At 40.7% G+C, this 27934-nt stretch overlaps 1 protein-coding gene across 3 annotated transcripts in view; it reads right to left on the reverse strand.

Annotated features, from left to right (window-relative positions):
- nek7 (NIMA-related kinase 7) overlaps positions 1 to 27934 on the reverse strand; it is a 198896-nt gene that overhangs the window by 55220 nt on the left and 115742 nt on the right. For all 3 annotated transcript variants that reach the window (XM_072573882.1, XM_072573883.1, XM_072573885.1), the window contains 3 exons: positions 12711 to 12851; positions 3111 to 3173; positions 97 to 207 (listed from right to left, as the gene is read on the reverse strand). In XM_072573882.1, the coding sequence (XP_072429983.1) occupies positions 97 to 207; positions 3111 to 3173; positions 12711 to 12851 (315 nt within the window). The remainder of the gene's footprint in view (positions 1 to 96; positions 208 to 3110; positions 3174 to 12710; positions 12852 to 27934) is intronic.

A 27934-nucleotide genomic window follows, 5' to 3' on the forward strand; every position in this document is an offset into this window, starting at 1 on the left:
CATGATACAGGGAATTTAATTATTGCACAAAAACATATGGCACTTCTTAACAATTAAGACAGTGAGAAAAGTTCACGTCAAGGAAAAGGTTCCTACCTTTATCATTCTAGAAAGATCTCCAGCATCTGCCAGTTCCAACACAATGTTTAGCTCATTGTCTTCAATGAATGATGCAAGATATTTGATTACATTTGCATGGTTCAGTTGCTGTGAAATACACAGACACATAAATCATTTAATGGATTTAATTATTGTGGATTTTCAATGTCAGCAATTTTACAATTGAATTAATTGTAATTTTAATATTATTTCATGCAATGATTAAATCACATTATCTTAAAGTAACTGAACACCTTCTTTTAGGCATTCTGAAATATGTGGATTCTTCAGTTGACCGTACTGTTGTAAGATTTTTGTTAAATCCTGCCGTATTCCTTGTTCTAATTGTGCTACAGCTGTGATGAGATTTCATTTTGTGCAGCATGTAATTCTGTCCCCAGAGTCAGTGTGCTATGGAGATCAAACAGAGATCTTCTAAGTCGCCTTGGAAAAAGAGCCTGAAAATACTATCTTTTTTCTCTGTTCATTTTTTCACGAAACGTGAATGTCACCTATCTCTAATTGCCCATTGAATTAAATAACTTCCGGAGGTCAATTCAGATGACAGTTAAGAGTCATTGTTCAGAGTCTACAGCTAGTATGGACCTTGAGTAACAATTACGCCAGACCAGATACAGACAGTAGGTTTCCTTCTCGAGATAATCAGATGGGTTTTTATGACAATTGATGGTTGTCATGGTCACTTTTACTGATATTAGTTTTCAATTCCATTTTTATTGTTTTGAGCTGAAAACCCAATTGAGTGGTTGGATTTGCACCAGTGGTGTCTAGCTTGAGACTCTAGGTGAGGGAGGGAAACACCTTGGAGGAGGAGGAGGGGCCAATTTGAAAAGTATGCATTAGTGGGGAGTTATCCCTCCCACTTCATGACAGAAGCCTGGGCAGAATAACCTATCAAGCTATTTCCCATACTTCTAAATTCTTCCTACCAGCCACAAAATTGATGTCAGGAGGGAACCAACTCTTAACTGGCCATTCATTGGCAAGTAGCCGTGGGCTTCCCTTACCTACCATGCAATTTTGAGGTGCCCCACCAGCAAACGCACCAGCAGGGAAATGTAAACCTCTTCCCCCAAGAAAAAGAATTGATTTATCATTTTAAAATGCTTGGGAATTGTGAAGGTTACTGCATATTTGAAATCTTACAGATTACTTTGTACTGATCCACTTTCCTCCTGTCTCATCTCTGACATGATTTGGAGATGCCGATGTTGGACTGGGGTGTACAAAGTAAAAAAAAAATCACACAATTCCAGATTATAGTCCAACAGGTTTAATCGGAAGCACTAGCTTTCGGAGCGACGCTCCTTCATCAGGTGATTGTGGAGGGCTCGATCGTAACAGAATTTATAGCAAAAATTTGCAGTGTGATGTAACTGAAATTATACATTGAAAAACTGATTGTCTGTTAAGCCTTTCATCTGTTAGAATACAGTGATTGATTCACTTCTTTCATGTGTAAATCAATCACTGTATTCTAACAGATGAAAGGCTTAACAGACAATCAGTTTTTCAATGTATAATTTCAGTTACATCACACTGCAAATCTTTGCGATAAATTCTGTGTTACGATCGAGCCCTCCACAATCACCTGATGAAGGAGCATCGCTCCGAAAGCTAGTGTGCTTCCGATTAAACCTGTTGGACTATAACCTGGTGTTGTGTGATTTTCATCTCTGACATGGTTTTGATAGGTCTTTGTCAATTTCAGTTTGGTTCTAGTCAAAAAAATTGAAATTTAAAATAGTAAACAGAATAATTTCCAAAATTTCATTACACCAAAGAAAAGCTCAAAGCTTACCTCAATAGGCTACGTAGATCTCAATGACTTAAAAGGGCAATAAATAATACATACAAATAGTTAAATTAATCCAAACAGAAAATTCTGGAGTAACTCAGCAGATCTGGCAGTACCATAGAGAGATGGAAACTGGGTTAATGTTTTGAAGCCAGTATAACACTTTCTCATAACTATTATATTAGTTAAAGTAGCCAGTGCTTTGTTTCTGTTTGTGCAATTCACCAAGTAAATTTGATAAATGTGAAACAGTTCATAGGGGTCTTATGAACTGGTGGTTACGTCCCTACCCCTGGGCCAGTAGGTTAGGATTCAAATCCCACCTGGCATGCAGGCATGTCGTCATAAGTCTTCATACTCTTAAACAATGAACAGTGAAAAGGGTTGAAAGATGGCAAGGAATGATTGTGCCTATATCCAAAATTAATACCCTATCTTTTATGAATGGTATTCTGCAGACAAGGGTAGCTCAGACAATATTAAATACAGTCAGTTCCGCTATAACGCTTGGTTCCTTAAGGCAAATTGGCTTTAACACAACTGAAGGAATTTATACCATTATATGTAGAACGCAAACTTTTCTCACCTGCACTGGCTATAATGCAATTCTGGCCCCATTAGTTTAAATGACATGGCTATTGCACGATTTTCTTACAACATGAGATCGCACAAGAACAGAACTGTTGCGTTATATCAGAACTGATTGTAATTAGTTGAAGAGGTCCCACTGAAAAAGAGCTCTCCTTGTTGTTACTATAAAGCAAATACAACCTTATTGTTGTTTGATCTTTTGTGTAAATACTCTAGAAACTGAAATTAGCTCCCAAGATAGTCACAAATGTATATGACAATATTTTTAGTGCTCGTCTTATTGAATAACAAGGAATACCAGACTGTGAACATAGTGAGAGCTGTCATGAGCACTAAAGGCTTGTGGTGTCAGCAGCTTAACACCTCCTCTACGTTACAACTGACATGATTCTCCTAAAATTGGACTCTCCAAACTACCAACTGGCTAGAGCCTGCAATGTATTTAATTACAAAATAAAATATGGTCCAAGTATATTGTGCAGTATTTGTTGTTGTTTCAATATCTACCAGACAGTTCACTCCAATTACAGAAAACATGAAAGCAATTTCTTGCAATTATCTTGCCTTAGTTTGAAAAGTAATTCTCAGATTCCATTCTTACCTTTAAGAGATCTATTTCTTTGATGCAATCTTGACGAGCTTTGGCATCCATCATTTCAAATATCTGGAAGAAATAATAATTCAAATATTCCTATTCGTGCTCAATACGCAATAAAAGTACAATGGATTTATTCCACACCCTTCAAATCATAAAGACCCACATTTTGTCTGTATTAAAACCTTGATTCAAAACAAAGCAAGAATGATGATACTTATAGAAACACAAAATTCAAAGTAAATTCAAGAAAAGGCAGAGCAGAATTTAATCAAATAAAATGATGAACGCAAAATAACTTTTTATCAATCAAAATAAGGGTACTATATGTCTGGTTTGAAGATGAAATTCAAGCATTGCTATGAAATACGTGTTGTACACTAGCAAAGTTCTAGTAGTTCTAGTATCACTTATTTCGTTGCAACGGTGGTTTAATAACAATAGCTTATATTTCAACTTTAGGAATTTCAAAACGAGTTACAAAGATATCATCCCAGACAACATGGGAAATTATTTCTGAGAAAATACTGGGTTATTTTCCTTTACCACTTTAGTCTGCCTCACAGGGGCAGCACACTGGAAATCAAGCTCCACAACTGCCAGAATTGTCACAAATGTTAAAGTTTTTTTTCCAAAAAGAAGTGCACAGAATTCCCCAACTTGTCTGCCTTTTAAACCCTAGGTAACGGAAAGCATGGACATGGTTTCTGTACTTAACAAGAATGACTATTTATTAAAGTAAATAGACTCTAGTTATAAATAAATAATGGCGACTTGTTGGCATACAACTCTACTAATTGAAACTCTAATCCCCTTACAACCTCTCCTTACTCAGAACTTTCAAATATAGACAGGAAAAAAAAAATGCATATTATGGACAAAGGGAAAGACTGAAAAGACAGCTCAGTGGTTCCAGAGATAGATCTTGTGATTCGCGTTCTGGCCCGAATGCTGCTTTTGTTATCCATCGCTGGATGTTTGCATCGGTTTGTAAGAGTCATATGTTGACTAATTCATTTATAAAAGGTCTGACTTGTCAATTAAAAAGTCACAGCTTAGAGCAAATGCTGAGGTAAGAAAATTGGTTTTCTTCAGGCTTTACATTAGCTTTTACTGCAGAGGTCATAGGAAGCTTTTGAGCTGGTGGATATCTGATGATGTTTCTGTATCTTGTTCAAGCTCCAAACTACTTGAGAACATAGGTGGTCATCAATCACTGGTCACTTTTCCACAGACCAACCAGAGTCCCATCTGCACACAACCCTTTGGCTTCAGTTCATCGGCAAACTCACTTTAACCACTGCATGAACAATCAGCTATTTAAATAGTGCTTACAATGAGTCAAAACATGCAGCAATTATATAGCATTCCATCATTTTGGAGTAATTCTCTTCTTATTTCAATACACAATTATAAATGCAGGAGAAAAATAAAAGAAGACCGCCTTTACCACTAAAAATAGATATGTTTACCTCTAATGTTCCCTTAATACACCACATTTAAATCAGTTTATTCACATAATAAGCAACATTGCACATAGTATAAATACTGTTTTATGCTATCTATCGTACTTAGCGCAGGCCAAAGTTGTCAAATTAAATAAAGGATTGAACTTATACTGTTTAAAATGACACAGGCCAAACCTGCATAAGTGTTCCCTTCTTTAACCAGCATGTCAATTGCAGTGTCACTAAAAGCTTTTGCTTAATTTTTAAGTTGGGGACCTTATTTTCTGAGCCTCTTTCCAACTCAAACTAGGAAATGGTTTCTCAAGAACTTGGTACTGTGAACAAGAATAACAGCTGCCTTAAATCTCTGTAAACGCAGAGATGCAAGCTTGAACAAAGCCCTTGGTCAAAGGATCAGCATTGTATAAATGGCATGCAATACAGCCTTCTTTTTAAATGGGTTGGAGCTACAGCAAGCTGGACAAAGGATACAGTAAAATAAACATATTTGTTTTTAGTTATGATTAAGAGTAACACTTGAGCAACTGACCAACAAATCAAGGCTGAATTCTAACTGCTGGCAAGAAAAAGCAAAGAAGAGCCAGCTGTATACTAATTATGCTTAGTCATGACCTAAGAAACTTCTGCAAAATCATGCAAGCTCCCCATGATCCATGTTAATCTGGCCCCTCACTGGTCCTCGCTATGAACAGGTCAGAAAACAATTCCATCAATCTCAGATGGAGAATGCACTTTGAGGCCCTTTACAACAGTGACTCAATGGTCATGGACACTACTTTTGACTATGCCAAAGCCCAGTGAATGAAAGCTCCACAAAGCATCTGTCTGATTGAAATTCGCTAGAAGATTGCACGATTTGCAGTCAATCACTTCTGCTATCTCAATAGCTATGTGTGCCCGTCAGTAAGATTCACAGGGATCCTATACAGGATTCAGAGAGCAACATTCTCCTTTGGGAAGTTGCTCAGATGAGTCTTTTGTAATCACCACCTGTCAATGGTCTCAAAGGTTGCAGTCTTCAAGGCAGTGATTCTCCCAAAACTCTTCTACTGCTGCAAAACCTGTGTGATGTATCGATGTCAATGAAGAAAGCTTAAGGCATACCAGTGCAGTCTATGGAAGATCCCAGCTCGGCAGTCCTCTGCTGCTGCAAACTCTGGCTGACGTATTGAAAATAGTTGACAAAACTTGAACTACCACACGTATGAACTATGGAAAATTCTGGATTGACCACTGTACGAAGTGTTCTCCAGGAAGCAAGCGCCCTGAACAAAGAGTCAAGAGTGTGATGCACAACAGGTCAGGTACCACTCAAGGAGCAGGAGAATTGAAGTTTCGGGCAGAAGCCCTTCATCAGGAATGAGGCTTGTTGGCCGAGGGAAAGGTAGTTGAGAATGCAACAGGTAGATGAAGGTGGGGGAAGAAGGTAATAGGTCAGAGAAGAGGGTGGAGCGGGTAGATGGGAAAGGTGATGGACAGGTCAAGAGGGCGGCGCCGTGTTGGAGGGATGGGACTGGGAAAATGTTGGGGGAGAGGAAATGAGGAAACTTGTGAAATCCACATTAATCATGTGTGGTTGCAGGGTCCCAAGGCATAATATGAGCAGTACAGCTTTTTTTCTGCAGGAGAATCTGCAATGACCCATTCACAATGTTCTCTAGCTATAAAGATGGAGGTGGAGATGGAGATGGAACAATTCCCCATGGCTGAACACTTCCATCTCCATCTCCATCTCCAGCAACATATTAACCACGGGCATCTACTACAAGGCCACTGACTTCCACAGCTACTAGACTCCCCCCACCCTACTTCCTGTAAAAATGCCATCCCTTATTCCCAATTCCTCTATCGCATTTGTTCCTAGGATGACCAATGCCATCTTAGAAAATCCCAGATGGCCTCCTTCAAAGATCGCAAATTCCCTTTTCACGTGGTTAATGATGCCCTCCGCTGCATTTTCTCCACTCCCCACACCTCCACCCTTGAACCCCACCCCTCCCAACGCAACAAGGACAGAACCCCCAGTCCTCACCTTCCACCCCACCAACCTCTATATACATCGCATCATCCTCCGCCATTTTCACCACCTTCAAACAGACCCCGCCACCTGAGATATATTCCCGTGCCCCCACCCCTATCAGTTTTCCAGAGAGACCATTCCATCCGCGACTCTCCAGTCAGATCCATGCCCCCCACGAGCCCACACTCCACTCCTGGCACCTTCTCCTGCCACCACAGGAATGCAAAACCTGCACACACACCTCCATTGAAGGCCCCAAAGGATCCTTCTACATCTGACAAAAATTACTTGTACCTTCACCAATGTCATCTACTGTATGCATTGCACCAGACGTGGTCTCCTCTACACTGGGGAGACAAGATGCCAACTTGCAGATCATTTCAGAGCACATCTCAGGGATACTCGCACCAACCAACCCTACTGCCCCATGGCTGAACACTTCAATTCCCACTCCCACTCCGCCAAGTACATGCAGGTACTTCCATCGCCAAACACTTACCACCCAATGCCTGGTGGAAGAACTCCTCACATTCCACCTTGGGACCCTGCAACTACATTCAATCAATATGGATTTCACCAGTTTCCTCATTTCTCCTCTTTCCCCCCTTCCTACCACCCCCCCCACTACCCCAGTTCCCAAGCCTCCAATTTGGCACCGCCCTCTTGACCTGTCCATCATCTTTCCCATCTATCCGCTTCACCCTCCTAACCGACCTATCACCTTCGTCCCCACCTTCATCTACCTAATGCATTCTCAGCTACCTTACACCCAAACCCATCCCCCTCCCATTTATTTCACAGCCTCATTCCTGAAGAAGAGCTTATGCCCCAAATCTTGATTCTCCTGCTTCGCAGATGCTGCCTGACCTGCTGTACTTTTCCAGGACCACACTACGAATCTGGAGTCCTCACATTTTCCACCCTGAACAAAGAGGCAACTATTCTCATGCAACAAATACACTGGACAGATCACACATCAAAATACTGAACATCTATCTTCTGAACTATATTCTCTACTCCCAGCTTAGAACTGTTCAAAGATAATAGTGAGACCAGTAGAAGCACTTCAAAGATACATGAAAGCGTACTTGTAGAAAAACAGTTTTGACACTTACGGCTGAAAAGAGAAAGAACCGGAACACCCACAATCGTAGGTCTCGCTTCATCAAGATGTAGCTGGTTTTTATAGAAGGCTGATGACAGAGCAGGAATTAAGCTCAAACAGGCATGCAATCTACTATCTGATTGACAATTCACCGATTCCTGATGTTGAAAGTGGATTTTTTAATTTCTTTCAAATGCTGTTTCTTGGTTAATCTTTTCCTTGCTAATTTCTACCTCCTTTATCTTTGACTGACTTCATTCTAATCCCTGACAGCCCCTCTCACTTCCTTTTCCCCTGTTTTTTCTCTTTCTCTCTCCACCACTCTACTCTGTACTCCATGTCAAGTGTCCTCATTGGTCTGAGGGCCCGCGAAGAAGTTTCTATGATTATAAACCAGTGTATACTCTGATTTACTGTACTATATAAAAAAAAGATCAATCCCTCAATCACTTGTTTATGAATCGACTATCCTCTTTATTATTCCAACAAATTTGTTTATTGGAAGACATTTTCCCTCTTAAACTTTTATGGCTGTTATTAAAATTACCTGGTACAGGTGCACAATCCTTTATCCGAAATGCTTGGGACCAGCTGTTTTAGAATTCAGAATTTTTCTAATTTCAGGATAAATGACAGGTAGATTATGGAATTTTTAAAAATCTTACCAAACAGCAGACACACTGAGTAAAATAGGCCCTGAAATAGAATTGAGGCCTGCCTGCCTCCCCTCACCCCACCCCACCCCAGGTCTGATCTGAGTGACACACATCAAGTGGGTGTGGAGTTGGGTTAACTGTTTACACGCCAAACAACCTTGTTAATGAGAAAAAAAACTTCATGAAAAATCCTTTGGATTTCAGAGCTTTTCGGATTTTGGGATTTCGAATAAAGCGTTATCTATCTGTAACAGAAATTTTCCACCCTAAGCATGAGCAGATCATCACTGATTGTGATACAGATGGATCTCTTATCCGATGCATTCTTAATTTAAATCTCTCATTTTTGTATTGCCTACAGAAATTCTACATCAACTGTCTCATTCAGAACATCTTGAAAATCCCTTCAGAACATCTGCACCAGCAATCAATCTACTTTGATCAGTAAATGAATGAAGGGCTATGGGGGAAAGGCAGGAAAAGTCAAAATGAGGATTATCAGATTAAGTATCATTTTAGTAAATGGCAGAGCAGACTCAGTGGGCTGACTGGCTTACCACTGCTTTTCTGTCTTTTAAAGATGTAAGATTATGATAGACTGTTGTTAGGCTACAAGTTCAGAGAATGGGATTTTCAAATCAGTTTATGTAAACAAAAATCTAGAAGAGTTGATATTAATAAAAAAAAACTCTCCTAAAAACTACCCAAACAGTTCACTAACTCCATTTGCTAAGGAAAACAAAATACTGCAGATGCCCTAGTTACAGTCAATTCAGGAACTGTGCCATAGACATAACCTACTGTTGAAAATCACAAGCACCTGGAATTAAGGTCAGATTGACACAATAGCTTGAAAATTTCCATCTGATCCAACTTAGATTTATGAGAGGCACATCGTTGAACATAGTTGATTAGAAAAATATCTAGATCAATTTGGCCTGTTGGTACAGTTTTAGCATCCCTACCTTTGAATCAGGAAGCTTATGTTCAAGCTCCACGTACTCCAGATTTGTATCATATCATGCCTGAACAAGATGATGAGAGGGACCTACAAATGGGTGGGTCATCCCTGACAAACATGGCTGAACTTTTTGAAAAGGTGACTTCAGTAGTAAAAAGCTGAATATTTATGCTCATTATTTAAGTGAAATTGTTGGACACAACTGACAAAGTGCATCACAAGAGACAGTTAGTTATGGTGGAAGTTCGTAGAATCAAAGACAAATAATTCACATCATAAAAAGTTGGCTAAATTGGTTGGCGACCATGAGTGTGAATAATGAACAACAGTTACATCTATTGACAATGTGATTAGTGGCTCCTGCAAGATATCGATGCCTTCGCTACTCTCTATACTTGAAACTGTCTCTACAGAGTTGGAACACCTTTGTGTGAGCCAGATCAGACAGAGTATTACAGGAAAACAAATGTAATTTTTCAGACCCATCTTCTGACAGTGGATTCTGAACAACTCACCAAGCACAAGAACCCTGACAGAATGAACAAAAGAAAACAAAAAGAAAATACAGTAAAAACAGTGTCTGCAAAAGCAAGTCAGAAGCATGGACTCCTGCATGAATGATTCACCTCCTGACTCCCCAAAGCCTGTCCACCATCTACAAGGCCTAAAGTTAGAAGTGTGATGGAATACTCCCCACTTGCCTGGATGGGTGCAGGTCCATCAACACACAAGAAGCTTGACACCACCTAGGACAAAGCTGTCCACTTGATTGGCACCGCATCCACAATTATCCACTCCTTCCACCACTCATGCATAGTACACACTGCTGCTACCATCTACGAGATGCACTGAAGAAATTTGTCTAAGATCCTCAGACTACACCTTCCAAACCCACAACGACTTCCATCTGGAAGGACAAGGGCAGCAGATAACGTCACCACCATCACCACCTGCAAGTTCCTCTCCAAGCCACTCACCGTCCTGACTTGGAAATATACTGCCGTTGCTGGGTCAAAATCCTGGAATTCCCTCCCTAAAGCACTGTGGGTCTATTTACATGAAGGCAGTTCATAACCACCTTCTCAAGAGCAACTAGAGAAGGTATAAATACTGACTAGCCAGAAACTTCCATATCCCATGAGTGAATTAAAAAAAAACTTCAATGATGATACAGTGCAAAAGTGCAATAGACAAGATTTTCCTCAGCCACCAGGGCCTAGTGGATGATCCTTCTTGGTTTCCTCCTGAGCTACCCACATCTTGACTGCCACCCTACACACCACCTTCAACTTCCTCAGTCCAGCACCACAATGTGGCAGCAGTGTGAATCATGTACAAAATGCATTGCAGCAACTCATCAAGGCTCTTTCTATAACACACTCTAAACTCGTGATGTCTACCAGAAAATGTATGGAAACACCATTAACTGCAAGTTCCTCTCTAAATCACACAAGAGACTAACTTGAAACCACATCACTATTTTTCCCAATATCACTGCGTCAAAATTCAGTAACTCATGCTGACAGCACTCTGGATTTACTGACACCCCACAGACAGCAATTTCATAATGGTTGATGAATGCTGACTTAGCTAGCAACACACATCCTAAGAATAAATATTTTTTAAAAACTTAAATCTAGACAATTTCAGCTGCTCGATATGTAAGTGATCATAAATAACTATTCATTCTAGTATACAGCCCCATTTGCTGATTTTCAAATACTGATACTTTGATTTATTTTTGCAGTAAAACCTGGATACAATCCACATCTGGATGACTGAGAAAAAGTAGTACAAGTCGCATCATACAAGTACCATGAGCTGACTGTCTTCAGTGAAAAAGCATCTCACCACTTCTATTTGACATTCAACTAGCTCACCAAAATCTGAAAATCAGCTACACCGGATTCATATCTATCATAGCTACTATAGCCAGTAAGAGGTCTTGTACCTTGCAGCAAGTGGATAATCTTTTTACTTCCCAAAAGTCATGTTTCCATCAAAAAAGAAACATCCAGCAGTGTTGTGGAATATTCTCCATTTGCCTGGATGTAGCAACCATAACACTTAAGTAGTATGACATCACCCAGGGCAAAACGGTGGCTCAGTGGTTAGCACTGCTACCTCACAATATCTGGGACCCAGATTTTATTTCACCCTCAGGTGAATATCACAATGGAGTTTGCACATTCTCCCTGTGTCTGCGTGGGTTTCCTCCGGGTGCTCTGGTTTTCTCCCACAATCCAACGATGTACAGGTTACATGAATTGGCCATGCTAAATTGCCCATAGTGTTCAGGGATGTGTAGGTCAGGTGCATTAGTCAGGGGTAAATGTAGAGTAGCAGGGTAAGGGAATGGGTCTGGGTGGGTTACTCCTCAGAGGGTCGATGTGGACATGTTGGGCCAAATAGCCTGCTTACACACTGTAGGGATCCTACCTAAATATCCACTTTCTCTCCATCAGCAGCATACTGTGGCTGCTACATATATTTTTTTTTAAACGTAGAATGTACCATTGCAACTAGCAAAGGCTTTCTCAGCAGCAGCTCCACCACCTCAAAAGTTAAGGATAACAGGTACATGGGAACACTACGACTTCCATGCTTACTTCAGATGATAAACTATTCTGACTTGAAAATATAACTTGTTTTGGATTTAATCTTTGGTATGGTCAACATTAAGCAAGTTGGTTTATTTGGTGTCTGCTTGCATACCTCAGCAATACTATGTTCAAACAGTACCTTGGCGACATGCGACTCTCTGATTCTACCTGTTGAAGATAATGCGGTGCTTATGTTGGTGAATGAGATGCAAAGCCTTGAAAATGACATGCCCCAAAATAGTGTCAATAAGGAGGGAGTTCAGGACACTCATGTCCTTGGGTGAAATCATAGTGTAAAGATAAACCGAACCAGCACTTGTGCAGTCGGGTAGCTCTGCTCTAATGTTTCCCTCCACTCCTTGGACTTTTCTTGGTGACTTTAGCGAGTGATTGTTTTCATGTCTTTCACCATCCCTAGCCACAGTGACCACTTCAAGCGTTCCGCTTAATTTTTAAAAAAAGGGATTCCTTTCTGGCCTCTGAACACTAAATCAAAATTCTAGAATTCCATCAAGGATCTTCAACTGAATAAAATGTGGAGTTCAAGGAATTCAGGTTCTCGAGGACAAGAATAGATAATAAATGCTGATGTAAATAATGATTTGAATTCTTGCTGTAGTCATGAAATAACAAATCACAGCTTTGACAATGACTACAAAATATATTTTTTAAAAAAAACTAAAATTTTTATTTTGAATCTAATTTGTGTAGAAATACCTGAATGGCTGTTGATTCTTGGCTTTGATTTTGACTATATTTGTGGTCCAATACTATTAATATATTTGTACCTACCTGAACTTTCTTCAAAGCTACAGGCATCCCATCTAGGAGACATGCTGCTCGATACACTTCGCTAAATTGTCCACGGCCAATCTTCTTCTCTATTTGGAAGTTTCCCAGAGTACCGAGGCCCAAATCAGGACGCAGGGGCTTCTGTAAATTTGAACATTGCATAAAGTCAAACAGAGTAACAAGAAAAAAATACGAAACATACGACCGTAGAAATAGGAAATGGCTGAACAATCCAACCATTTTTGCTAACTTGGCACAAATGATTTTTGAAGTCAATTCTGAATTCAATGTTGCTAAACTTGTAATGCTATTTATATTGGAATTACAATGCAGAATTTGAAGAATTTGGAAAATCTGGCAGAAGAAAGAGTTAAAGTTATAATCATAGAATCACAGAATCCCTACAGTATGGAAGAAAGCCATTTGGCTCATCGAGTCCACACCAACCGTCCGAGGAGCATCCCATCTACTTCCACCACTGTCCCTGCATTTCCCAAGGTTAATCCACCTAGCCTGCACATCCCCGGACACGACAGGCAGTTTAGCATGGCCAATCCACCTAACTTACACATCTGTGGACTGTGGAAGGAAACTAGAATGTCCAAAGGAAACCTATGAAGATATGGGGAAAATGTGCAAACTCCACACAGACAGACAGACCTATGAGTGGAATTAAACCCAGGTCCCAGGCGCTGTGAGGCAGCAGTGCTAACCACTGAGCCACCGTGCCAAGTCTTTGATTCTATGATTGCTTGGTTAAAATTACTTCGATCATTTTGAAAATTAGAATATAAACTAAATGTATTGCAGATCTAACCTCAAGGTTGCCCAAAATACAGCAATAGAAACATTTTTCAATTTTGCTTTCTTCAGAGTATTTTAAGGTTTCTTGAGTCATACATCATCCTCATTAATGAAAGTAAGCCAATTACTCTGTCATTGACACTCTTATATCTGCTGTTAAGAAAATGACAAGCTTTATTTGAACTGCTTCCTAATTATTCTTTCCATCTGAATAGAGAAAATGTAAAGAGAAGCAAGGCTGGGTTTCTTGCTTCATATCTCTTTCTCAAAGAACATTAATTTAAGAAGTGACTTTAAGAAATTGTGACCGAAACTATGTATCTCATTGTTCTGTAGGGAGATGGATTGAAACACTAGTATTCCACAATGTGCCATTTTTGAACACTTAAAAAAAATTCTTCGAAAAAGCTAAAGGTATTTGCATTTTTGAGCCACTCGTGAAATCTTCACTTCATAAGAGAAGCAGGTAAAAGGATTAGTCCTTATTAAGATACTAGTTAAAGGCTCGAGTAAGTCTGTTCCTGAATTTATGTAAAGATCATTAATGTGCAAAATACAGATTATTCACAATGTTTATTCAAGTACTGTTTTGTATCGCATTAGCTTGTTTCTGTGGAGCCCCATCTGAATGCCTCACATAGCTAGAGGCAACCTGTACAGGTAAAGACATGTCACTCTAAAAAATTCTTGAAAAAATTTATGGAATCATAGAATGGTTACAGGACAGAAGTGGATTATTCAACCCGTTGAGGCATTCTAGCTCTTTCAAGAGTAATCTGGCAAATCCTGCATTCCCTTCTTATCACATATCTAGTGTTGTTGTTCTCTCTCAAGTATCAACTGATTCCCTTTTAAAGCTGCAATACAGTCTATCTCCACCACCATTCAAACCAGGGCATTTCTCATCTTAGGTACTTCCCAGTGAGTATCCATCAGTTGCACAACCTTTAAATCAAGAGCTGGTGCTCTTAGCACAATGTAACAAAATAAAATAGATGGCACAGCAACCAAGAAATGCAACACAGATCCTACAACTAACAGACATGAAACTTATTAAATTACCATGTGTGATGCCTGTATGGCACCACATTCTGATCTAAATCTTGCTGATAATCAATTTTGGGGTAAAATACTGCTTACAATTCAAGACTATCAAAGTCTAAATTATTTTTAAGTTTTTGTGCTTCACCCATGTCGCCAGCCAAAAAGAATTTAAAAGATGATACTATTACTCTTCTATATACAAAATTTACAACATTATATACCTGATTAATTTCATTGCAGGCTTAGCCTCCCCCATATCTGTCTGCTTTACATCCAACTTTGGCTAATGTCAATCTTATAATGTTTTGCTTCCCTGGCAAGTCTTGGATCCAGTCACCATTTCACAGTATATTTGGACATCACATCTCTGCCTCATTCTCATGCTCTATTCCACTGCTGTCCTTCAATTCCCCAATCTTTTCACTCCCTCAACCTATACAAGAATCTGATATGTGGCTTTTGAAATAAATATTCAACAACTGTATTGAAGTTTTAGTGAACTCAATTATAAATACATGAAACTCAAAATATACAGCAGATCTGCCATTTCAAAGAAGTGTATGATTATTTTATAGAAATGGGGTTTTGACAAAGGGTCAGTGCTAGAAACCTGTTTTGTCCTACACTGCATTCCTTATTCTATTCCCTCTTTTTCCTGTAACTCCACTGTGATTGTAATGAGATCAGCCAGGTGGACCTAAAGAGGACAATTTAGGTTCCAGTTTCACATGAGAAACAGCTGGTTCAGTTATCACTGATTGTAGTAAAAGGCTCGGGTCCAAATTTGGAGGTAAAATTGGTTGAGAAGGATTCACCTGGATTGGCACAACATTTTTTGATGAGAAAATGGCTGCTTGAGTGAAGTTGTAATTACACATCTGGAAGTTTTCAGTAAGGTCGAGGGACTATGAATGAGGCCAAGGCTACCTTGCATGTTGACTCAAAAGCAATTCGCAAGGCCCATCCACTGCCATTTGCCTTACGGACAAAAGGTAGAGGTAGAAATCAGAAGACTGGAAAGTGAAAGAATCATCAAATCAGTACACTTTGCAGAATGGGCAGCACCGGTCATAGCGATTGTGATGGGTCAGTTTGCCTTTGTGAAGATATTAAAGATGTTTAATAAATGTTTTTCTCAGCTGGATAAAAACCAAATGCCTTGCATTGATGAGTTATACACAAAGCTGGACATCAGTCATGCATACTTGCAATTGGGGTTAGATGATGAATCCAAGAAGATTAATTAGATTAGATTCTCTACAGTGTGGACACAGGCCCTTCGGCCCAACAAGTCCACACCGCTCCTCCGAAGAGAAACCCACCCAAATCCATTCCCCTACCCTATATTTAACTCTGACTAACGTACCTAACACTGTAGGCAATTTAGCATGGCCAATTCACCTGACCTGCAATCTTTGGATTGAGGGAGGAAACCGGAGCACCCGGAGGAAACCCATGCAGACATTTGGAGAATGTACAAACTCCGCACAGACAGGCGGGAATCGCAACCAGGACCCTGGTGCTGTGAGGCAGCAGTGCTAACCACTGAGCAAATGTGCCACCCAGAAGTATGCTACAATTTTGTATATTTGTAATAATAACGGACCACAAACCCCTGCTAGGTCTACTTAAAGCGGACAAGCCCATAGCTTCAGGGTGAATTTGGCGGTGGTCTGTAATACAAAGTGCGTATAATTACAAGTTGGAATACTGCTCGGGTGGTTAAGTAGTAAATGTGGATGTACTGAAGTGCCTCCCACTGGCAAACACACCATATTGATACCACCACTGAAAGAGTCCATAAAGGTCTTAAATTTTCTGGACACACTACCAGTCACAGCTGACAATATCAAACATTGGAAGCAGAAAGATCCAGTCCTGGCAAAAACATCTGGTGGTGACAGGAGAAACGAAAGGGCCATCACAACCAGAACTGAAACCTTTTTGGACCTGGCGAGACCAAATCACAGTAGAGCCATACAGTCACATCGCACAGAAACAGACCCTTCGGTCCAACCATTCTCTGCTGAACAAAATCCCAAACTAAACAAGTCTCACTTGCCTGCTCCTGGCCCACATCCCCCCAAACCGTTCCTATTCAAGTACTTATCCAAATGTCTTTTAAACATTGTAATTGTACCCACATCCACCACATTCTCAGGAGGTTCATTCCACATGCAAACCACCCAATGTAAAAACTTTGCCCCTCATATCTTTTTTAAATCTCTCTCCTCTCATGTTAACAGCGTGCCCCTTTGTCTTGAAATCTTCCATTCTAGGGAAAAGGTAACTACCATTAACTCTATTTATATCCCTCATAATTTTATGAACTTCTATAAGGTGGCCTTGCAATCTCCTATTCTCCAGTGAAAAGTCTCATGGCTTCAGGTTAAACATGGGCAAGGAAACCTTCTGCTAATTATCATGTACCACCCTCCCTCAGCTGATGAATCGGTACTCCTCGATGTTGAACAACACCTGGAGGAAGCACTGAGGGTGGCAAGGGCACAAAATGTACTCTGGGTGGGGAATTTCAATGTCCAACACAAGAGTGGATTGGCAGCAGTATTGTTGATGGAACTGGGCTGGTCCTAAGGAACATAGCTCCTGGACAGAGTTGCAGCAGGTGGTGAGGGAACCCGGAACCAGGAAAAGGGAAAAATATACTTCACCTCATCCTTACAAATCTGTCGACTGCAGGTGCATCTGCCCATGACAGTATTGGGAAGAGTGACCACCGCACAGTCCTTGTGGAGACAAAGTCCAGTCTTCACACTGAGAATAACCTTATAATCGTGTTGTGTGACACTATCACTGTACTAAATGGGACAGACTTCGAACAGATCTAGCAACTCAAAACTGGGCATCCATGAAGCATTGTAGGCTATCAGCAGCAGAATTGTGCTCCAGCACAATCTGTAACCTCATGGCCCGGCATATCACCCACTCAATCATTACCATCAAGCCAGGGGATCAACTTTGGTTCAATGGAGAGTGCAGGAGGGCATGCCAGCAGCAAAGAACAAAAGAGCAAAAACAGTGCAGCACAGGAACAGGCCCTTCGGCCCACCAACTCTGCGCTGACACAGGATGTCTTTCTAAACTAAAAACCTTTTGCCTCGACACTGTCTGTATCCCTCTATTCATGCATCTGTCAAGATGACACATATACATTGCTATTGTATCTGCTTCCACCACCTCCTCTAGCAGTGCATTCCAGGCACTTACCATCCTCTGTGTAAGGCATTTGTCTCTTACATTTCCTTTAAACTTTTCCCCTTTAACCTTAAACTTATGTCTCCTAACAAAGGATATTTCTACCCTGAGAAGACAACTCTGACTATCCACTCTATCCATGCCTCTCATAATTTTGTAACCTTCTGTCAGGTAACTCCTCATCCTTCAACATTCAAGTGAAAACAAATCAAGTTTATCCAATCTCTCCTCGTAGCTAATATCGTCCAAACCAGGCAACATCCTGGTAAACCATCTCTGTATCATCTCCAAAGCCTCCACATCTTTCTGGTGTTATGGTGACCAGAACTGCATGCAATATTCCAAATGTGGCCGAATTAAAGTTCTAATAGCTGCAACATGTCTTACCAATTTTTATACTGTATGCCTTCAGTAATGAAGGCAAGCATGCCATACACCTTCGGCAACTTATCTAGGGGTTGCCACTTCAAGGAACTGCGGATTTGTACACCAAGACCCCTCTGTATGCAAATGTTACTAAGGGTTCTGACATTTACTGTATCCTTCCCTCCTGCATTAGATCTTCCAAAATGCATCACCTTGCATTTGTTCGGATTAAATTCCATCTGCCATTTCTCTGCCCCAGTTTCAACCAATCTATGTCCTGCCAGATCCTTTGGCAATGCCCCACCTTATCAGCAGCTCCCCAATCTTTGTGACATCCACAAACTTACTAATTAGGACACTGACATTCTCCTCCAAATCATTTATATGCTTTACAAACAACAGGGGTTCTGAAATAAATCTTTAGCAGCCGGCATCCCATCACCAATTAACCCTTTATTCAAATGCATAGACATTGCCAATAGCACTGCCTTTCATTTAGTCAGGCATTCAGCATATCAACATTTCAGATAATGATGAGAACATACAACAGTACAGCACAGTACAGGGCCCTTCAGCCCTTCATGTTATGCTGACCTTTTATCCTACTCTAAGATCAAACGAACCTATTAACCCTTAAATTTTACTATCATCCATGTGCCTATCCAAGAGTCGCTTAAATGTCCCTAATGTATCTGACTCTACCACCACCATTGACACTGCATTCCATGCACTCACCACTCTGTATAAAGAACCCACCTCTGACATCTCCCCTAAACCTTCCTCCAATCACCTTACAATTATGTCCCCACATGATAGCAATTTCTGCCCTTGGAAAAAGACTCTGGCTAATCACTCTAACTGTGCCTCTCATCACCTTGTACACCTCTATCAAGTCACAGAAGATGGCATATTATTATGGGGAGCAAGACTGATTGTCCCAAACAAAGGGCATTGCCGGATATTGGCTGAACTCCACCATGATCATCCGGGGTTTCCAAAATGAAGATGTCGGCAAGAAATTATGTTTGGAGGCAAGGATTAGGTGAAGACATAGATGTGTGGGTGGGACCGTGCCCAGAGTGCCAACAAAAACAAAAATTATGGCCAGCAGCTCCCCTATATTCATGGGAATGGCCAGGTAAACCTTTGACTCAGTTACACTTTGGCTATGTAGGTCTTTTCATGGCCTCAATATTTTTTATCATTGTGGATACCCACTCAAAGTGGCTGGATGTGCAGAGTTTATTTGTCAAACACGGGGGCAACAATAAAAAAAGTTTGCGCATCTTCTGTGACACATGGACTCCTGGAAGTGTTGGTCATAGTTAATGGGGTCATTGTTTACTAACAGACATTTGAGTATTTCCTAAAGTCATCCAATGGTCTGGCAGAAAAAGACGTCCAGAAACGTTGAAGACAGGCTCAAAGAAACAGCTTATGGCTTCACTAGATACCAAACTATCCCAGTTCCAATTTGATTACTGGACCACCCCTCACGCAACCACAGGGATAGCTCCAGTAGAGTTGCTAATGGAGAGAAGACTCAATGGACACAGACTCCGAGAATGGCCCTGCATGTGTAAGAGGCACAGTCAACACAAGATCAAGTCCAGTTACCTCCAAAGACTGGGTAGGTGGTCCTGAACAAGCATGTTGACTACATAAAAGCTGCAAACTCTCAAAAAATGCGGGAGAAAAACTTGCTGGGCTCCTTTATACCTTTTCCAACTGCTTTCCCTCTCCATCAAGCATTGAGGATACCTCAGATTCTGAGTTGGACATGGTGGATGTTGCTGACTCAATTCCTTTGCTGCCTCAAGATCAGAATGAATTACTTCCGAGATACTCCTGGTGCATGAGGCAAGCTATTGTATGTTACAAGTCACCCGCATCAGAGGCAGAGTTGCAGGAATCTGACCTGATGCTAAAATGCCCTACGAGGAACTACAAGAAATGAGCGGGCCTATGGCCTTGGAGTCGGTGGGGGAAAGAGGTAGTGATTGTAACAAGATCAGCCAGGTGGACATCTTACAATATAAGTTCCCTGATTGGACCAGATTAACAGCCCAAATCGGGGAGCCATGGCTAACAGATAAGAACAGGACTGTCAGACATCCTGTTCATTCAGAGCAATCTGAGAGAATTGGATCAGTGTCAAGGACTCTCCATGTATAAATTAAGGGGACTGGGTGATGGGATACTGGCCTCTATGGAATTATTTCAACTACAACCTTTCAAGATATCGGTGCTCCTCTAATTCTGATCTCTTGTGAAGCTGTGATTTTAATTGCTCCATCACTGGTGCCTAAGCCCCAAGCTCAGGAACAGCAAGGCTGAACTTCTCCCCCTCTCAATCTTGCTTTCCTCCTTCAAGACAGTCCTTAAAAGGTATCCATGTTGTGGTTCTGTTCGCCGAGCTGGGAATTTGTGTTGCAGACGTTTTGTCCCCTGTCTAGGTGACATTCTCAGTGCTTGGGAGCCTCCTGTGAAGCGCTTCTGTGATCTTTCCTCCGACATTTATAGTGGTTTGAATCTGTCGCTTCCAGTTGTCAGTTCCAGCTGTCCGTTGCAGTGGTCGGTATATTGGGTCCAGGTCGATGTGCTTATTGATTGAATCTGTGGATGAGTGCCATGCCTCGAGGAATTCCCTGGCTGTTCTGTTTGGCTTGTCCTATAATAGCATAATAATAGACAGGGGATGAAACGCCTGCAACACAAATTCCCAGCTCGGCGAACAGAACCACAACAATGAGCACCCGAGCTACAAATCTTCTCACAAACTTTGAGGTATCCATGTGACCATGGTTTGGGTCATCTGACACAACATCTCAATATGTGGTTCAGTGTTAAATTTAACTTCATAATGCACCTGAAGTGCCTCAAGACATTGAATTATAGCTAAGGCACGAAATAAATGAGTTTTGGTTGCCTATTATGCACTCTATTTACGTTCACACTGTTAACTCCTGAAAGTAATTTTGTATAATTATTGACAAGTAGATTCACTATGAAAATTAACTTTTAAAGCATCGTCCCCCTTCGCTGTTAATTAGTAAATTATCTAGCAAACTTAAGGCAATGGAATTTATTTCAGACTTGGAATTTAATTGAAAAATTTAAGAGGAAGGATAGAATTTCCTCTCTTTTGAGTGGCATGGACAATGGAAAGTAAGTTAGGAAAATACAGAATGAAATAATCAGAATCTCAAATGTACAGTGATAAAAAATATTCCCACTTTTCCTCTTTAGGTTTAAATGGTGACTTCAGAATCTTGCTATTATGCAATTATTACTTCCATTATTGGCCCAACTCACTTCAGTTACATACCAATTCCAAATCACCACTTTCTTCACTTCACTGAAAAACTAGGCAATACTAACATCAACACGAACGTCAGAGCAGTCACCAGGCAGCAGCAGCTTGCTACTTACTCCTCTCAGCCTTCATTTAACTGTGCTTCAACCTGAGAGTGAAATGGGATTAGTCCCTAGGGGGGAATTACAGTCAGTCAGGGCTCATCTTCCTCCAATCCTGACAGCTTGGCCATGGTCAGTCAGAGACTTGATCCAACCAAAGCCAGGGATCAACATCCTGGTCATTCCTGCAGTTTAAGTGCAACCAGTCTGAGAGTGATCAGTCCATCAGGATGGTGTGCAAACATCAATCTGGAGGTTGGTACATTCTCAGTCAGGACTGGCTTAGAATTCCATCAAGGGGTGGACTACAGTCAGTCAATAGTGGGTTTATCAGAAGACATGGAGTCCTGGTGATCAGCTTCAATGGACTGGATTGGTGAGAGAATGATTACAAGTGCAAGATGATGCAATCTTGCCATCTTTGATTCAAAGTCAAGTGCACAATAACAATTTAAAATGGCTGCACTGCATATAGAATGCACCATCACTGTTCTTCTCTTCAAGGGCATGAAATTGTTTCAGCATGAAACCCTGGCAGGAGCAATTATATTAATCATACACATGCTGATTCAACAATTCCACCCATTTAGCCTGAAATTCCACTTCATCAGCAGGTCATGCGTTGTCTAAGAATGAACATTACAAATTATAACTTCAAATAATCATGATCACTACATTGTTCGCACTAATTGCCCCCTTGTCATTTCACATCAGCAAAAACAATCAGATGCTAACTTAAACCATCTGAGATTGGCATTTCAGAAATACCTTCCACAAAGGATGTTGCCAGGGTTAGAGGATTTGAGCTAAGGGGAGAGGCTGAATAGGCTGGGGCTATTTTCCCTGGAGTGTTGGAGGCTGAGGGGTGACCTCATAGAGGTTTATAAAATCATAAGAAGCATGGATAGGGTAAATAGACAAAGTCTTTTCACTTGTTTGGGGGAGTCCAGAACAAGGGGACATAGGTTTAGGGTGAGAGGGGAAAGATATAAAAGAGACCTAAGGGGCAACCTTTTCACGCAGAGGGTGGTACTTGTATGGAATGAGCTGCCAGAGGAAGTGGCGGAGGCAGCACATTTGCAACATTTAAAAGGCATTTAGGTGGGTATATGAATAGGAAGGGTTTGAAGGGATATGGGCCAGCTGCTGGCAGGTGTGACTAGATTGGGTTGGGATATCTGGTTGGCATGGACGAATTGGACCGAAGGGTCTGTTTCCATGCTGTACACCTCTATGACTCTATTTCAGAAATAATTGCCACTTCCATGTATTGAACTATAAACATGCAAAGTCATGGCCTGTAATTTTCAGGGTGGTTTTCGTCAGAGATAGGGAGGGAAATTTATTATGGGGATTTACTCCCAGAATTTCAAGGCCCCACTGTAGCATCAATACTAATTATGCAACATATTTGAATATGATAACATACCTCAAATCTCTTTATCAAAGCATGAGACTGATCTTCATCTAAAACCTCAAATGACGCAGTGTCAGGCCACAGCATGATGCTTCAGTGTGATTGATGAAGGACTCTGAAGTACTGTTGATGATGGTACTCTTTCTAGCATTCCCAAGTTTCCATCAGCATATGATGTGAAGAGTTCTGCAGTAATTCTGACAGCTAGCATGTTGAGAAAAATCTTTCCTTTTCACTCTGCCATTGTTGATAACCCTTCAATGGTTCAGACTGGTTGGATGCCCTGAAATACTCAACAGTCATGTCAGGCTGTATTGAACCTACAAGGGGCAGCAATTTGTGCGGCTTTTTTCTGCAAATTACAGAGCTACAAGGGAGAGTGAGCATCTGAACTGGACATGTGCACTCTCCCACCTCACATGGGTACGACAGAACCAGGTCCAACAACAAGACACTGGAGCAGATATTTTAAAAGTACAAGTGTCTATATGGCAAGTTCACATATCTTTGCAACTTAACTGAGAACAATGTGTCCGCCAATACCATTAAGTGCCTCAATAAGGTTTTTTCCAAACTTCCCTTGCCTCTCACCACTTTGATGTGTAACCCTGACTTCCACAGCTGGAGTTGAGGAAGCCTGTTCTGCTGTTGGCCCTAGTGACCTGGAAGACTTGAATAGTTTACCCAAGGGGTGTTTGGGCCTATAGAGCCCAGGCCAGCTGACAGTTTCCTGTATAAGTGCAAGCACAATCCCCTCAACTTGGACATCAGCAGATTTTAGGATTACAGGCAGAGGGGCAATGGACCTTCAGCATTAATTCTTAAATGAAGCTTTGGGGATCCTGTGCATGAACCTTCTCCCCAATGTGTCCTTCCTAGCACCATGCCATCTTCCATCTTGATGTGGATGCTGAGTACTTATGGCTTCAGTTATAGTGTGCAGGTTGTCTGCATGTCTGACAGACACTGAGTGTACCTATCCAAAGAAACAGACAGAAATATATGCTGGAATCAAGATACACATAACATTGATGGACTCCTCTATCCTTTGGTGCAGTTTACTGAATCTCTCTCACAAATCTGCTTGCAGATCTTGTGCCTGTCTGTACATTTTGACAAAGTCATTAATGGCCAAGCCATGGATTGTTTTCTATCCTGGGTTGAGCAGGTGCCTGAGACCCAGGAGGTCTCTTCTTTGATTTGTCCTGGAGATGTGTCAGCGAGGTACTCAGATTGTGCTCCTGAGTCGAAGACAACTAGAGAATGCACTAAGCTGGAAGTCTCAGAGCTAGGGGACAGTGCAAGTGAAAGCCTTGGCAGCACATCCTCTGATGGTTGAGGACTTTATCTTCAAAAGTAGAGAGTAAAGGTGGAGGTAAAGCCCAAGATTTCTGGTAAATCTCCACTTTTTATTAGAGCTTCACTCAGGAGTTACTAGAGCCTGCATAAAAGGAGAGAGGCATTTTGTTGACTAAAAGGAATTAAAGCTGGTGCAGTTTAAGAATAAATTAGCATTGACAATAACGAAAGCACTGCACAGAACAGCATGGTACAGGGATGCTTACTGAGCTGGCCAAATCTAGGATTTTTTGTTTTACAGTGGGGGGAGTATCACGTCTGCTATTTCACACCTCCAACTCTGCATAAGAAGTGGAGAGGACACTAAGGATGTATAGTTTGGAGAGACGAGATAGGTGAGAGTAACTGACTTAATATGTTACATGCACTGGAGAGAGTTATAGTCTGTCATTCCTGGTGAAAGGCATGTGCAATGCAGACCTCAAGTGAATGGTGACCCTGTGAGCTTGCAAGAAAAGGTGGTGGCACTTACCCTTCTGGAGTTCAGAAAGAAGGTTAATGCATCACTTTCTACCAAAGCACTAGACTGACCCACCATCAGTTCAGGCTAGTTGAATCTGTTGTCAAAGCTTCTTTTGACTGTCAACAGGATACAGCAACACACTTCTCTCCACAAGCAGTTTCAGGTCCCTGTTGGCAAACCAAGGAGCTACTTTTCCTTTCTGGGCCATATCTTTGGAGATAATGTTGGAAACCGCAATGAGAACAGTTGTTTCTTGCTTACAGCATCTGATGCTGTAGCCTTTAAATGTTGCACCAGCAGTGAAAACGCTGGATGTTCCTGATAGCGGAGAGCATTTCCACCCACTACCATGCAAATACCATAGGACAGGTGCTGTAGATCCTGGATGCAAAATTAATGATGAGCAGAAAACTGTGTGAAAAATTGCTGTCAACCATGGCAGACTCCATGAATCTCACTCAACCAAATATTTTGCCCAAAAATACAAAACGTCAGCCCTACATTTCAGTCTAATTCACCAAGCTTATCAGAGTTATTCAAATTCTTGCATCTTCCAAGTAATGTCTTGATTTTAAAATTTTCATCCTTATTTCAAATCCTTTCATGACCTCTGGACTCCATGGTGTTCTCCAGTCCTGCAACCCTCTAATTGTTTTCTTAAGCATCCTCACCTTTAATTGCTCCTCCATTAGCGGCTGTACCTTCAGTTTCCTAAGATTCAGGATTATCCCGACTGCATCCCTGCACCTCATTTTTCTCTTTTAAGACACTTAAAACTGCTCTTTGACCAAGCTTTTGGTCTTCCTGACCTAATATCACCACACATGGCTCAGTATCATGCTTTGACTTAGAATTCCTCTGTGAAGTGCCTTGTGTTGTTTCATTATTCTAAAGGTGTTGCATAATTGAGATGTTGATCTTATTCCTGTCACTTCAGAAGCTGACAGTCACTCTGTATTCATAGCAATTTGTTCCCCAGATTTTCAGCACTTGTCTGAACTTAACCACATAAATGTACTTGGTTTCTAACACACTTTAATTGATACACTTCAAGAAATCCATATGAATGATCACTGTCCTCCACTAATGTAACACGAGACACTTTACTGCAAATGTAGGAATTTACGGTTGCTAAAACCAAAATTTTGCAACAAAAATTTACAGAATTAGTTTTGCAAATGCCACATGACAGATGACATATGCCACAGTAAATATTAATGTTCTTTGACAGATGCAGTATTCTTGCAATTAACACAAGTGTTTTAAGCTGAATTTAGAAAATCCATGCCTTTAATTTTGCTGTTATTTGCTACAAGCAAAGCAAAGGTCTCAGTTAATTAACCAGCAAAATGTAGGTAATTCAATAAGCATTCTTTTAAAATGTATGCTATTTAAAATAACATTGGAAATTGCAGACCCATTTGTTCTCCACGGCTCATCTATAGGCCTGATAAAGTTGTGGAGTTCCCAGATTACAGTCCGGATTTTGCTGTTGTAATCGCAATGAAACTTTCAGCATTCGCACTCCTTACTCGTTGAAATTGTCAGAATTCTGGCATGTGCACGTGCACAGTCGATCACAGAAATCAAGTACAGAGTGACCACTGTTTCGGTTTCGGTTACCTGCGGTATACCGCTGCCTGTATATATGATAGGGAACCAGAGACCAGAGGGCTGCCAGGAAGATAAATTTCCCATTTAAAATGGATAAGTTCGCTCCTTTCTGCAGTTTCAGGCTTCCGCGCTAGGTCTTGGAATGTATTCCTGTGGGCATGGGGTCTACTGTAGCGACGGTCAGCAATTAAACACTCCTCTGCCAGCTACACTGCTGAAGCTCTAAAATTACCCAGAAATTATTAAGTAATGCGACTTCCCTTCTTTACAGCATGATTTTTGCTGTAAAAAATTCTTTAAATATTTAAGTATTCCTCAATGAGATGAAATTCTGATTTTGGTGATGCAGTAAGTCTTAATTACTAATGAAAAACCTTTTAGATCCCGTAAAAAACTTTGTTCATCATCCAGCCTGATGACGTGGCTGCAAGCTGGGGCATCAAGAAATTTCCTACAGTTGGCAGCAGAATCAAATTAACATCAGAAAAGTTAACTTGATGCCACAAAGCTCACCTTATCTTTGTGGACAGTTTTCTTCTAGGTCAGCAGCAAGCAACACCAGGGCTTTTGGCAGAGTGTATTCTTTTAAATTTAAGGCAAGTCCGTCCACAATTTATTGAATTCTATTCTGCAAAGGTTAAGTACCAATTTTATCTGCAAATGGCAATCTGCTTCCAAACTCATCATTGATAATTTACAGTCATTTGCTGGCGACCATGAACTTCATAAAGTTTGCAGATGATGAAAAAAACAATTCCACCACTCAGTGGCATACTGCATTGAAAATCCGACAAAACACTGTTCACCAAGAACCAAAGTTTGTGGCTATTTTGAGAAATTAAAGTATTTCTGTCAGATTCAAGGTTCTCAATCTCTTTTCAATCATCAGGAATTAGAAATTTGTGTTTGATCTTAACCCTAAAGCCATCCGCCCACAACCCTCACCCCCAACCTTCTTCTATTAGGTCACTAACGAACTGTTAAGAATGAAGTAATTTTAAAAGAGAACATAAGAATATCCAGTGTGGTTGTTTGGGCCCAGCCTCCTACATCTCCACAACCATTGCTGGTTTTTGTGGGGAAAGTATTGCCATAAACATGTAAAAGGACATTCTGTCCTCTTGCATCAATTTTTAAGCCCCTAAGAATTTCAAATTTGTCGAACACTTGAATTAAAAGCAGAGTTTGTGGAAACATACAGAAGTGAAAGCAATATTTAGACATATCTTTTGACACTGACATCACAGGTCTGTAAATTATTGACAGCAATGAATTATGCCTGCGCATATCAGAAAACAAAGCAAATAGATAAGACTCAAATGAAATTCATTTTATTTTTAAATGTACATGAGCTGCAATTGCCACCTATCAATTTTTAATGTACAATAGTGAGGCACATACAATGCGAATGTAACTTCAAAACATTTAAAAACACAAGGTGTGTATTTTCAAATATTTTAGAATTTGTGAAGTGCAGATTCATTAAATAGACCACATTTACAACACTGTTTTTTGTCTTTTTGG

The sequence above is a fragment of the Chiloscyllium punctatum genome, chromosome 7 (genome assembly GCF_047496795.1).
Source record: "Chiloscyllium punctatum isolate Juve2018m chromosome 7, sChiPun1.3, whole genome shotgun sequence".
Taxonomy (NCBI): Eukaryota; Metazoa; Chordata; class Chondrichthyes; order Orectolobiformes; family Hemiscylliidae; genus Chiloscyllium; species Chiloscyllium punctatum.